The following is a 14155-nucleotide window of genomic DNA, read 5'->3' on the forward strand; positions in this document are numbered from 1 at the left end:
CCACTCCAAGTCAGTTCCCTTCCTGGGCTATATCATTTCGGCGGAGGGAATCAAAGCATATCCCGCTAAGGTAAGGGCCGTAGCCGAGTGGCCACCTCCAGACTCACGCAAGGCGCTTCAGCGGTTTCTGGGATTTGCCAACTTCTACAGGCACTTCATCAGAAACTTTAGTCAGGTTGCTGCACCCTTGACAGCTCTTACCTCCACTAAGGTACCGTTTAGGTGGAATTTGAAGGCTCAGGAGGCCTTAAATGACCTGAAGTCCCGATTCATTTCTGCTCCTGTTCTTTCGTTTCCAGACCCTGAACGTCAGTTCATTGTGGAGGTGTATGTTTCTGAGATTGGAGTAGGTGCGGTCCTTTCTCAGAGATCCCCCAGAGATGGGAAGGTACATCCCTGTGCCTACTACTCTCACCGCCTGAGCCCAGCAGAACGGAATTATGACGTAGGGAACCGGGAGCTGTTGGCGGTCAGACTGGCCTTGGGTGAGTGGAGTCACTGGTTGGAGGGGTCAGCGCAGCCCTTCTTTGTTTGGACGGACTATAAGAATTTGGAATACGTCCGTTCGGCCAAGAGGGTGAATTCACGCCAGGCTCGATGGGCACTCTTCTTTGGCCGGTTCAACTTCTCTCTCTCGTATCGCCCAGGCTCCAAGAATGTAAAACCTGATGCCCTCTCCCGTCTTTACAGTGATATTAAGAGAACCGGTTCATCAACTGAAACCATTGTCCCTAAAGAAATTGTGGTGGGGTCCCTCTCCTGGGACGTGGAGAGGAGAGTGCTGGAAGCCATACGAGAGAGAGAGGTACCAAGGGGGTGCCCGGAGGGTAGGCTCTTCATGCCAGCTGTGCTACGCCCTGAAGTCCTCCGGTGGGGGCATTCATCCAAGTTAGTCTGTCATCCTGGGGTTCGGAGATCTCTGGCTGCTATCCGCCAGCGATTTTGGTGGCCATCCATGGCCCAAGACGTCAGGCAGTTTGTGTTTGCCTGCCCAATTTGCGCCCAGAACAAGAGTTCGAATCAGCCTCCTGTTGGTCTGCTACACCCATTACCCATCCCCTCCCGCCCCTGGTCACACATAGCCCTTGACTTTCTCACTGGTCTTCCACCATCGAGGGGTAACACCGTAGTATTGACGGTGGTTGATCACTTTTCTAAAGCAGCCCATTTCATCCCCCTTCCCAAACTGCCTTTAGCTAAGGAGACAGCTCAAGTGGTGGTTGACCACATCTTCCGGATTCATGGCCTTCCGGTGGACGTGGTTTCTGATAGGGGGCCACAGTTTGTCTCCCGGTTCTGGAAGGAGTTCTGTCGACAGATCGGGGCCTCTACGAGTCTGTCGTCAGGTTTTCACCCTCAGACCAATGGGCAGTCCGAGCGGGCAAACCAGGTTCTGGAACAAGCTCTCCGCTGCCTGACGTCCCATAATCCGAGTTCCTGGAGCCAACAGTTATCCTGGATTGAATATGCCCATAACTCCTTGCCAGCTGTGGCCACAGGTATGTCTCCATTTCAGTGCTCCATTGGTTTTCAACATCCTATGTTCCCCTCACAGGAGCCCGATGCTGCTGTTCCGTCTGCCTTAGCCTTCGTCCGCAGGTGTCGCCGCACCTGGAGGAGGGCTGAGGAAACCTTGGCTCGGGTTTTCAGACGAACCAAAGCAGCGGCTGACCGTCACCGTACTCCTGCTCCCCGTTACGTATGTGGTCAGAGAGTATGGCTGTCAACCAAGGACCTTCCTCTCCGGGTGGCTTCTCGCAAGTTAGCCCCCAGGTTCATGGGGCCATATCAGATCACCAAGGTATTGAGTCCGGTGGCGGTAAAGCTCAAGTTACCTCCCATACTTGGTTGGGTACACCCAGTCTTTCATGTTTCTTGGGTCAAGCCTGTGTTTCATTCTCGCCTTAACCCATCTGCTACTAACCCCCCCCCCCCCCCCCTCCCCGTCTAGTGGATGGTTCCCCAGCCTTCACTGTCAGGAGGTTGCAGGATGTCAGACGTCGAGGTCGGGGATTTCAGTATCTGGTGGACTGGGAGGGATATGGTCCGGATCAGAGGAGTTGGGTCCCGGCTTGGGATATTCTGGATCGGTCGCTGATCGAGGACTTCAACCGGCAGCGTGGTGGTTCCTTCCCTGGAGCACCAGGGGGCGCTCCTGGGGAGGGGGGTAATGTCACGTCCCCGGGCTGATCTGTCTGTTTTTCAATAGTGTGTGTGGTTGTTTACCCTTACCATGTGCTTCTGTGTCACCGTGGTTTTGTCCACATCTCCTGTTTAGCCTGCACAGAGATCGTGCCCGTTTTGTTTTCATTCTCTAGTTTGTTGTTTTTTCCCTCTTCCCCCTGCTTTCAGGCAGCGCTACTCTCCAGCTTTCCATGCTAGCGATCACCGATCGGCGTCACTCTTCTTCTTCGCCGCGCTGCAGCGCGCCACCAGTTCCCCGCCTCAACAGCGCCCCCGCCTCCCTGTCAGCTTATCTGGGCATTGCATCAGTGGATTTCCAAGTGGAATTCGTCCAGGAGGCTCCTTGGATCTGCTCCAGACTGCCCTGTTCCTGGATAGTTTTTTGTTAACTTTTTAATTTTTAATTTTTTGTCCTTTGAAATTTAAAACCTATCTAATAAACTGACCTTTTTGAGCACCTGCAACTGAGTCCCAGTCTCGCCTTGACATACAGCTGCTGAGGGAGTGACCATAAATTTGACATCTTTCTCTCTTCTGATTGCCACAATCCTTCTCTCTCTCTCTTTTATTAGAGTTTAGTTTCTATTATAGTACTGGTTTAGTCTAATCTGTTTGGATGTTTTTTGATTTTTAAGTTTTTTTAATTAAACATTACCAAAACATGGATGAAAATGCATTTAGAAAATAATAAAATGAAATTTTAATTTCATGCATTTCATCCTAAAAAGTAGGGTGGTCACATGGCTTGTGTCTTACTCTCTGTTGCGTTCAGCTGCCCTGAAGCACAATGATGACTAACTAAATCAAATCCTTGCAAAGTTTTTTACCCAGTGGTCATGTGTGGTTTGTGTTTTCCCCGTCAGGATCACACGCGTGTGGTCAGTCCCATCATTGATGTGATCAGTCTGGATAATTTCGCCTACCTGGCCGCTTCTGCTGACCTGAGAGGAGGTGAGAGATCTCTCTGCTTTACCATACTAAATCAACTCTTTTAGCTGTCAATTTAATCACTACAATATTTGTTTCTGCCAGAAAGCAATTAGAGTAAATGGAGAACGTCTTCAATGTTTCTGCTAAGAATAATCCCCAATAATCACACAGATTTCTCAGACTTCAGTCAGGTTTGCCAAGACACCAAAGGATCTCATTATGAACCAGTCTTATTTTAATATTACATATAAACGATTCGATTATTTATTAGTATTTTGAATTAACTTTTATTTTCATATTTTTTAGTTTGCATTTTGATTTTAGTTTGCTAAATTTTCACCTTTTTGTGTTTTATTTATATTGGCTTATATAGTTTGTAAGAATTTGACTCATTTCTATCTATTTTTATTGTTAACAAGGAATATTAGGAGACAAAGAGTTGATACTAGCAGCACAAGCATGAGCATTAGATCTTCTGAGCTTTAAAGGAGCGAACTCAAAATCAGTATTAACTGGTCTTTATATGAGAAAATATGTTTGCAGTGCACAGTTGGCTTTTATTTAACAATGTCTTTATTTGCAAAAAATAATATAGTTTACAATTATGAATTTAGCAGATGCTTTTATAAAAAGCATCTTATTTTGCATTCAAGGTTTACATTTACATTTTGTTTCAGCTGGGATTGGAGCCCATGACCTTGGTGTTGACCTACTGCTTGAGCTGCACGAAAACATATGATACTATAAAAAATATATATTCATCAGGATTATAGAATCAAAAACTCACTAAAGCATAAATCATTTTTTACAGGTTTATTTTTTTTACAGTCAATAATTTCAACTTAGTATGTAAAATAAATTACATTTCATGGAAACGATTGTTTTGCAGGTTGTTTAAATTATATTATATGTGACCGTGGAGCACAAAAACAGTCCATTTTTGGAAGTTGAGATTTATACATAATCCGAAAGCTGAATAAGCTCTCCATTGATGTAAGGTTTGTGAGGAGGACAATATTTGGCCGAGATACAACTATTTGAAAATCGGGAATCTGAGGGAGCAGAAAAATCGAAATATTGAGAAAATCATCTTTAAAGTTGTCTAAATTAAGCTCTTAGCAATGCATATTACTAATCAAAAGTTACATTTTAATATATTTATACAGTAGGACATTTACAAAATGTCTCCATGGAACATGATCTTTAATTAATATCCTAATGATTTTTTGTATAAAAAAAAAAGAAAAAAAAAAAGATAATTTTGACCCATACAATGTATTTTTGGCTGTTGCTACAAATATACCCCAGAGACTTAAGACTGCTTTTGTACTCCAGGGTCATATATGTACGTTATGGTATCAGCCATCAAAAAAATAAAAAAATAAATATCAGTCAACCACTAGTCTGATTGCTGACTGATTCAAATGTACTGCATGTGTTGGCTCCAGAAGTAACCACCTCACTTCTTCTTCCTCTCTGACGTCAGGTTTCGACTGGAGTTTACACTTCAAATGGGAGCAGATTCCTATAGAACAGAAAATGGCAAGAAACGACCCAACACAACCAATCAGGTCTCTCTCTCTCTCTTCATTACGAAAGTCTGATAGTAAATCTAGAATCTTATTTAAACCTATTTAAATTTTAGAATCTTGAACACAAAGAAAAAACTAATCGAATGGAAGCCAATTTGTAACACTGAAATACCTACAAATGCAAGCACCCAGAAGCTTTTAGAAAACTAGAAGCATTTTGGTCTCAGACGTTTGAACCGTGTAACATGTCCATACTAACGGCTGCTGTGGCAGGACTCCTGTGATTGCTGGAGGAATCTTTGTCATGGAGAAAGGCTGGTTTAATCACCTGGGCCAGTACGACACTCACATGGACATCTGGGGTGGGGAGAACTTTGGTAAGTGATGTTCAGATGCATGATTTTACTCCTCTGCTGTGATGTGTTTGAGTGTCAGACATACAGTGATCATACAGCACTGCTCGAGCTGAATAAAGAATAGTGTGAGGATGTCCTCACTAATGGACCCTTCTCACAAGACTGTGATGGTCATCAGCATCATAAATCCTCAAAAGTTTTTATATTTAGATTTTTTTTTAAATCTACAGTTTAAAACTATACTTTGTGTTAGTGCTGTCAAACGATTAATCACATCCAAAATTATAGATATGTGTGTGTACTGTGTATATTTATTATGTATATATCAATACACACACATGCATGTATACATTTAAGAAAAATATGTTATATTTATATATTAAATATATTTACATAGGATACCAAGTATATGAATATAAATATACCCATGTAAATATTTTCAGAATATATGCTGTATGTGTAGGTTTTTGTATATACACATAATATACATAGGACTATACACAGTACACACACAAATATTATGTAAACAGAAACTTTTATTTTAGATGCAATTAATCGTTTGACAGCACTACTTTATTATCACTTTTGCATCGAATTACCGATGTAAGTTAAAATAAAATTAATTAAAAAACCAAATAAATAAAGTTTACTTGAAATTAAATTAATGTAAAAATAAATTGCTAGTTGCCAAGGCAACATTTAACATTTTCATAGTTTATTTTTTTGGTTTACCTAAACTTTAAATAAAAATGTATAAACTATCTTAAAAACAACAAATAAACATGACACTGTAACAATACACATCTTGAAGGAGAGGGTACAACACAAGGATCCAGAGGAAGTGAGGTTTTTAAATCATAACAACTGCGAAGAACAAACACATACATAACTTTACCTAACTTTACATGACAATATTTTAAGGACCGACAATCTTGAACTTAAGAGACAGGGTTTATAAAGACAAGGGAAGTAATCAGAAGAACAAAAGTAGGTGGGGAGTAATCAATTAACTAAACAAGAAAAGGGACATGACCAAATAAGGAAAACTCAAAAGAAACAGGAGAATAGAAGTCCATGACTGGCAGACACAAGCTCACACAAAATATCACTTGAATGAACTAAAGTTTATTTAAATTTAATTAATGTGAAAACAGAAAATACAGTTTGTACAGTATAAAAACAGTATATTACACCTATGGAAGGTCCCAACAAACATGGAAACACAACGTGTGTGTGTGTGTGTGTGCAGTAGGCTGTGTTTAGAGCCCTTTACTGGCTAAATCAGAGTGTTGTTGGAAAATGCTTTAGTATTGTAGTTTTGTAATTTAAAATTTCTTTTTATTTTTTGGACAAATGAGATTTCAGTGTGTGTGCGTGACACTACAGGAATGGAAACAAGAAAATGTCGTGATGCTTAGGACAAAAAGATCTGCAGGAAAGCCTGTGTTGCTTTTTTATCGCAGTGCTCTTCCTATTTCAGGACGATCGTAACAATATTTCTAATGTCTCTGTTTACTTCACATTAATGTGATTGTTTCTGTCTGCCCTGTTGTGATGCTGTAGAGCTGTCGTTCAGAGTGTGGATGTGTGGTGGCAGTCTTGAGATCCTGCCCTGCAGTCGCGTGGGCCACGTCTTCCGGAAACGCCATCCTTATGACTTCCCAGAGGGCAACGCACTTACCTACATCAAGTAAATTGACCTTTATGTAACTTGCAATCATATGTTTTGCATTGCAGTGTATGAATGAATGGCTGTTATGCTGCAGGAACACTCGGAGAGCTGCTGAGGTCTGGATGGATGAGTATAAACAGTATTACTACGCCGCAAGACCATCAGCGCAGGGCAAGGCCTTCGGGAGGTCAGACGTCTCTCAAACCTTATGTAGATCTGGTTACGGTGACCTTCAGTTCTTCAGTACATCACTTTCTTTCATCAGTGGAACACAAAAGGAGATGTTTAGAAGAATGCTCATGCAGCTGCATACACTCTTTAAAAATACAGGTGCTTAAAAGGTTCTTCACAGCGATGCCATAGAAGAACCATTGGGCCCACTTTATATTAATTAAGTGGCCTTAACCACTACTGTATGTACTTATGTTTAAATTAATTCTGCAATGCACTTATTGTATACATGCATGCTTTTACATTGTACTTATATATTTTTAAAAAATACCTGCATGTAATTACATCTGTAATTAGTTTATGTAATTACATTTATAATTACACTGTTTCCCCATCCCTTACACCTTAAACCGACCCATACCACCCTAACCTTACCCATACCCCACCTCCATAGCAACAGGTGACTATGAACACAACATCTACATTGTACTTGTTTTTTGAGGTTAGCCACTTAATATAAAGTGAGACCGAACCATTTTTGGTTCCACAAAGAACCTTTATTTTTAAGAGTGTACAATGAAACAGACTAACAAGCTTCACAAAAGTACTTCAAGTACAGTACATATACAATCTTGGCTCCTCAAGAAGCATCAGACTAGGTTGAACTCAAACAGCAAATAACAATTTACTCAAAAAACAAACAAAAAAAGATGTATTTGAATTGCATATAAAATTTCCATCTATTTAGATTACACAGTTTATATAATAAAGAAGCTCATATATTTAATGTGATGCATTTTGGTCAGTCATACATAAATCAAGCAGGTCACATTTCTGTGATAGTACTAATAAACTGTATGTGTTTTAACTACACAATAAAAAGGTTATATATTTATCATCCATAAATCTCATTTATTCCAGTTGTATATGCAATTTAAATATGCCATTAAATATTTCTTTATTTTGACTGGATAGATTTTCCTCACAAAATGCCATGATCAATACAAAGCTGTGTGAACTCCTGGTCACAGCCTGCTCTCATTATATGGAGAACACAGTGAATATTGTATTAACATCTCTTGCTTTAATTATTGGGTGCAGTATTCCTTTAACCCGCTTCTCTCTCTGTCTCTCTGTACAGTATTGCAGACCGGCTTGCTCTAAGGCAGAAGCTGAACTGTAACTCTTTCCACTGGTATCTTGAGAATGTGTATCCTGAACTCAAGTGAGTCACGTCACTGGACTGTGTCTCTGGACTCTGATGGACTGCTGCTCTGAATGTGTTTTGTCTGTCAGGATCCCCGAGCAGGACGCGGTGTACAGTCTCCTGAAGCAGGGGGGCTTGTGTCTGGAGAGGCAGGGCACAGACGCTCTGGGTTTGGAGGAGTGTAAGAGCACACCGAGCATCCCTGCCTCACAGGTGTGTGATAACTGACTCAACCTAAAACTTTCACTAGCTTCAGTAACTAAACTACTTCAGGAGTGTGCCAGTTTTGTTTTGCTTTTCCCTGGACAGTTTTAGCTGTTCTTTCAGTGAGTTAGAGTATAAAGTAACAAAACTAAGGCTTGCCATTGACACTGATTTCATGATTCCCCAAGATCTTTGGTTTGTTTTGTACTTCCGCTGCTGAGAAACCCGAAAATGTGAAAAATTACCATGTCAGCATGCATGTAAAATTGCAATTATTACATAATTGTAATTATTGAAATTATAATATAATTGCCTTATTAATACATGTATACATTTTCACATTTGCATTTTTTCCCCCAAAATTTTTGGCCATTTAAAGTTTATTGTTCTTGTTTTGTTTCATTGTGTTTACACTGGATAACCAATCAGATCCATCGTTCCCGCGCAATATTTAAATAAGTTGCAAAGTTGACCCGAAGTGGTGGGTTTTCTTTTGAAAACCATTTCCAGTCGCAGGACATTTAACAAGTGAAAATAACTGTACGAGTCTCCCTAGTGCTCTATTTGCTGTTATTACAGTAAGTAGGCTACATGTAACACAAAAGGACACAGAAAATCCTTTTTTTGTTTTTTAGTTATGACAACACATCTGTTTTAATTATTGCATAATTGCCTCCCTTTTGTTTTGTCTTGTGAATTTATCAGTTACCATGTCAATAGACATATTTCATAATAATTATTACAAAATTGCCTCATTGATACATAAAAAATGACATTGTAATTGCAGCACGTTCCATATTGACATTATTTTCACATTTGCATATATATAGAGAGAGAGAGAGTGAGAGAGAGAGCCTATATGTGACCCTGGAGCACAAAACCAGTCTTAAGTCTCTGGGGTATATCTGTAGCAATAGACAATTGTATGGGTCAAAATTTTTGATTCTTTTCTTTTATGCCAAAAATCGTTAGGATATTAAGTAAACATCATGTTACATAAAGATATTTTGTAAATTTCATACCGTAAATATATCTAAACTTGATTTTTGATGAGTAATATGCATTGCTAAGAATTAATTTGGACAACTTTGGATGATTTTCTCACTGTTTAGATTTTTTTGTACCTTCAGATTCCAGATTATCAAACAGTTGTATGTCGGACAAATATTGTCTGATCCTAATAAACCATACATCAATGGAAAGATTATTTATTAAACTCTCAGATGATGTATAAATAAAAAAATACACTTACTGTAAGACTGGTTAATATTAAGGTTAAAATACCTGTACAAAGGTGAAGTGTAAAGATGATAATGCAGTAGGTTGGAGGAGATGAGAGGATTTATTTGGAACAAAAAAATGAGTTGTGTTGGAATAAGTAAAGTATAACTGTTATCAACTGTTATTTAGTTTTTTTGATTGTGATTTGCTACGTATATCCAGCAGCTCTCTACACCTGCATTACTCCCTCAATCATTGGTCTGTCCTGTTTTCTCAGAAGTGGACTCTGATTGAGCCACAGATCCGTCAGCATGACCTGTGTCTGGCCATCACAGCTTTCACTGCAGGGTCAAAGGTCAGACTGGAGCCCTGCAACATCAAGGAGTCCAGACAGGTGGGTGTATTTGTGACTGACACACAGACTCTCAGAGTGTCCTCGGTCACATGCAGGTTTGATATCTGCCGCTTGCAGAAGACTATTACGCTCTTCTGACAGCACTAGTTATTCTTGTGGAAGTTATGTACATTTCATAAAGTGATCTTCTGTGGCCATTTGAGGTGGAATGTCGAATACTGTCCCTCTCTCATTCTCTCAGTGATAATAGCTGCGGTCGATCTGAAACACAGCAGGAACAAACACATATCTTCCCATAAGCCCACAGCATATGGTTCCACTCACAACGTAGTTGGCTTAGCTGGACTGGCTTTCATCTTTTTTTCTTTTTCTTCTTTAATCTTTCATCAGTCTGACCTCTCCATCCGTCCATTCATTCATGCTCAGCGCATTTGTGATTATCAGACCATCCCTCACAATCAGATCCCATTCTATAGAGAGAAGGTCAGCTGCTGCTCTTCATATGACAAGACCATTAAGAGATGTTTAAACACACACACACACACACACACACACACACACACACACACACACACACACACACACACACACACACTCATATATATATATATATATATATATATATATATACAAACCTGATTCCAAAAAAGTTTGGACACTGTACAAATTGTGATTAAAAACTGAATGCAATGTGGAAGTTTCAAATTTCAATATTTTATTCAGAATACAACATAGATGACATATCAAATGTTTAAACTGAGAAAATGTATCATTTTAAGGGAAAAATAAGTTGATTTTAAATTTCAAGGCATTAACACATCTCAAAAAACTGTGTGGCATCCCCTCTTCTTTTTATAACAGTCTGCAAACGTCTGGGGACTGAGGAGACAAGTTGCTCAAGTTTAGGAATAGGAATGTTGTCCCATAAAGGCTTCTAGTTGCTCAACTGTCTTAGGTGTTTTTTGTCGCATCTTCCTCTTTATGATGCACCAAATGTTTTCTATGGGTGAAAGATGAGTGAAAGATCTGGACTGTAGGCTGGCCGTTTCAGTACCCGGATCCTTCTTCTACGCAGCCATGATGTTATAATTGATGCAGTATGTGGTCTGGCATTGTCATGTTGGAAAATGCAAGGTCTTCCCTAAAAGAGACGACGTCTGAATGGGAGCATATGTTGTTCTAGAACTTGGATATACCTTTCAGCATTGATGGTGCCTTTCCAGATGTATAAGCTGCCCATGCCACATGCACTCATAGCCCATACCATCAGAGATGCAGGCTTCTGAACTGAGCGCTGATAACAACTTGGGTTGTCCTTGTCCTCTTTAGTCCGGATGACATGGTGTCCCAGTTTTCCAAAAAGAACTTCAAATTTTGATTCTGACCACAAAACAGTTTTCCACTTTGCCACAGTCCATTTTAAATGAGCCTTGGCCCCGAGAAAGCACCTGCGCTTCTGGATCATGTTTAGATATGGCTTCTCTTTTGACCTATAGAGTTTTATCCGACAACGGCGAATGGCACGGTGGATTGTGTTCACCGAAAATGTTTTCTGGAAGTATTCCTGAGTTCATGTTGTGATTTCCATTACAGTAGCATTCCTGTATGTGATGCTGTGTCGTCTAAGGGCCTGAAGATCACGGGCATCCAGTATGGTTTTCGGGCCTTGACCCTTATGCACAGAGATTGTTCCAGATTCTCTGAATCTTTGGATTATATTATGACCTATAGATGATGATAACTTCAAACTCTTTGCAATTTTTCTCTGAGAAACTCTGATATTGCTCCACTATTTTTCACCACAGCATTGGGGGAATTGGTGATTCTCTGCCCATCTTGACTTCTGAGAAACACTGTCACTCTGAGATGCTCTTTTTATACCCAATCATGTTGCCTGTTGACCTAATAAGTTGCAAATTGGTCCTCCAGCTGTTCCTTATATGTACATTTATCTTTTCCGGCCTCTTATTGCTACCTGTCCCAACTTTTTTGGAATGTGTAGCTCTCATGAAATCCAAAATGAGCCAATATTGGGCATGACATTTCAAAATGTCTCATTTTCAACATATCATGTTATCTATTTTCCATTGTGAATAAAATATAAGTTTATGAGATTTGTAAATTATTCCATTCCTTTTTAACTCACAATTTGTACAGTGTCCCAACTTTTTTAGAATCGGGTTTGTATATATATATAAATATATATAAATTAAATAAATGTATGCATTTAGCAGATGCTTTTATCCAAAGCAACTTACAGTGCATTCAGTTTTTACCTAACATGTGTTCCCTGGGAATCGAACCCACAACCTTGCACTGCTAACGCAATGCTCTACCACTTGATATATATAATTTCATTTCAAGGAAGCAAATTATTTTGTTTTCTCAATTTTAGTAATCCTAGTTGAACATAACAAATTAACTCTATAAACTATATTCAGACATGCCTCAAACAAAACATAATTGTAAAGTAAAATACATCAGTCTCAGTCAGATGACCATTATAGGGGGTTTCTGTTTACTTTTGCTAATAATTTCATGAACAAGAAGAAGAAGAGCAATTCTTAAACCCTCTTCTGTGCTCTGTTTGTGGGATGTTTACAGTGATTGCATGTGTTACTATTAATATTTTAACCCATGTTCCCTTTTTCCTCCGTCTCTCCGTAGAAGTGGAAGCCCAGAGGTCCAGTGCTGCAGCACATGATCAGCGGCTTATGTCTGGACAGCCAGCCTCCTTCAGGCCCGCTGCTGGTCATACAGTGCCGCCCACAGGTGTCCAGCCAATCCTGGGAGCCGCAGCTGGTCACCTGACTCTGACAGCTGCAGGGAGGGCGGGGAAAGGGGAGGAGTTTAGTCAGGTTGCTGAGCTCGAGGTGCTGTAGGAGCCAGAGGAAAACATCTGCACACGGTTTTAGTTGAAGGTGCTGCTCTCAAACCAATCGAACATGACCCTGTCCAAAACATCCGACCTCATACCCTTACCGTGGAATAGCTGGAGAGGGAGAAGTGACATCCTGTCTGCCAAATCAAAGCCTGAACACGTTTCCAAGGCCGTGGAGCACACACGGCATGGTTTTATCAGTTGACAGGAGTGCTTTGTTGAATGATGCATTAAGGACTCCAAAAACCAGATATGTAGATAAATGCCTTTCCGACCCATAACCTGTATATTCCCTCATTCCCACTGAGAGATGAAGGTCAGAGTGGTCTCCGGGTGTTTGTTCGGTATTAGATTGGGATGAAGTGAGAGGAGTCTGCATTAGCTCTAGCGCACAGACTTACTTGAAGAAGATGATAAGAAGGACAGAAACTGAACCCATGGCTAACATCACAATGAAATAACCTAATGTTTTAGCAAAAAAGCATCAAGATGACACATTAAAAGAGGTGTTAAGTGCTTTCAATGAGCTGTTATTCTGCATGGTACTGTACATCGGCACAATGTAACAGCATCTGCGAACACGTCCAGCCCAAAGACTGTTTTTCCTCTGTCTTACTCATTTGCCTTTTCAAACTTTGTATTTACTTGAAGTGAAACCATTTTTCATTCTGAACATGTGCTAGGAAAAATAAAGACTACCACCAAACAGACCGCAATCCAAAACATCTTGAGTTTGTCTTTGTGTGCCACAGTAAAACAGCCAAAAGAGTCGTTTCAGAGTAATTGTAGACTGAAAACAGAATGCAATGATTCACGGATTACATTAAAAACATTACATTTGTTAAATACAATACAGTGTATGAATGAAATGCAACAAATATAGTTGTATCTTTAGAAATGTAGCACTATAATAGTCATTCAGTATAATGAACTGATACAGTGTATGGGGCTAAACAAATGTATGCATGCAAACAGGGGCGCCGCTATGGTTTCATATTTATTTAATGTAGCAAATTAAAATCTATAAAATAAAATAGTGATTTACAAATCAGCAATTTTATTTAATTTAATTTTTTTGCCAAACTTATTTAGTAAAATTGGGAATTATTTTAATTTCAAAAGCATCTACACGTTATACAACAGAAGAAAAATCTATGTGTTTGTTATAAAACAAAAACATTTCTTAACCAGTAAGAGATTTTTGATTTACAAATTGCCACAACCGGCATTTTTCATTGAAAGGACATGTTTTTCAATAAATAACAATGAAAATGATCTACATAAAATGTTCAGGAAGTCAGAGTGTGCCTTTTACCTTGCAGCACCAAGTGTTTTCAGTAGCAACCATGTGCTAGATCATTAATTATCTTTGTGGCAGCTTTAAGTTTTACACAAGTATATCTGATTTGCATGAAAATATGTAGAGTTACAAGGAGTTGTAA

General features: G+C 39.5%; 1 protein-coding gene across 1 annotated transcript in view; it reads left to right on the forward strand.

Moving 5' to 3' along the window:
- The window catches only part of LOC132113069 (polypeptide N-acetylgalactosaminyltransferase 16-like), a 55077-nt gene extending 41648 nt beyond the window's left edge, over positions 1 to 13429 (forward strand). The window contains exons 7-16 of the mRNA XM_059520880.1: positions 3048 to 3135; positions 4601 to 4685; positions 4920 to 5023; positions 6566 to 6692; positions 6769 to 6861; positions 7987 to 8070; positions 8142 to 8265; positions 9755 to 9871; positions 12500 to 13084; positions 13132 to 13429. Of these exons, the coding sequence (XP_059376863.1) occupies positions 3048 to 3135; positions 4601 to 4685; positions 4920 to 5023; positions 6566 to 6692; positions 6769 to 6861; positions 7987 to 8070; positions 8142 to 8265; positions 9755 to 9871; positions 12500 to 12643 (966 nt within the window). The 3' untranslated portion in view covers positions 12644 to 13084; positions 13132 to 13429. The remainder of the gene's footprint in view (positions 1 to 3047; positions 3136 to 4600; positions 4686 to 4919; positions 5024 to 6565; positions 6693 to 6768; positions 6862 to 7986; positions 8071 to 8141; positions 8266 to 9754; positions 9872 to 12499; positions 13085 to 13131) is intronic.
- Positions 13430 to 14155: the final 726 nt, after the last annotated feature.

The sequence above is a fragment of the Carassius carassius genome, chromosome 32 (genome assembly GCF_963082965.1).
Source record: "Carassius carassius chromosome 32, fCarCar2.1, whole genome shotgun sequence".
Classification (NCBI taxonomy): Eukaryota; Metazoa; Chordata; class Actinopteri; order Cypriniformes; family Cyprinidae; genus Carassius; species Carassius carassius.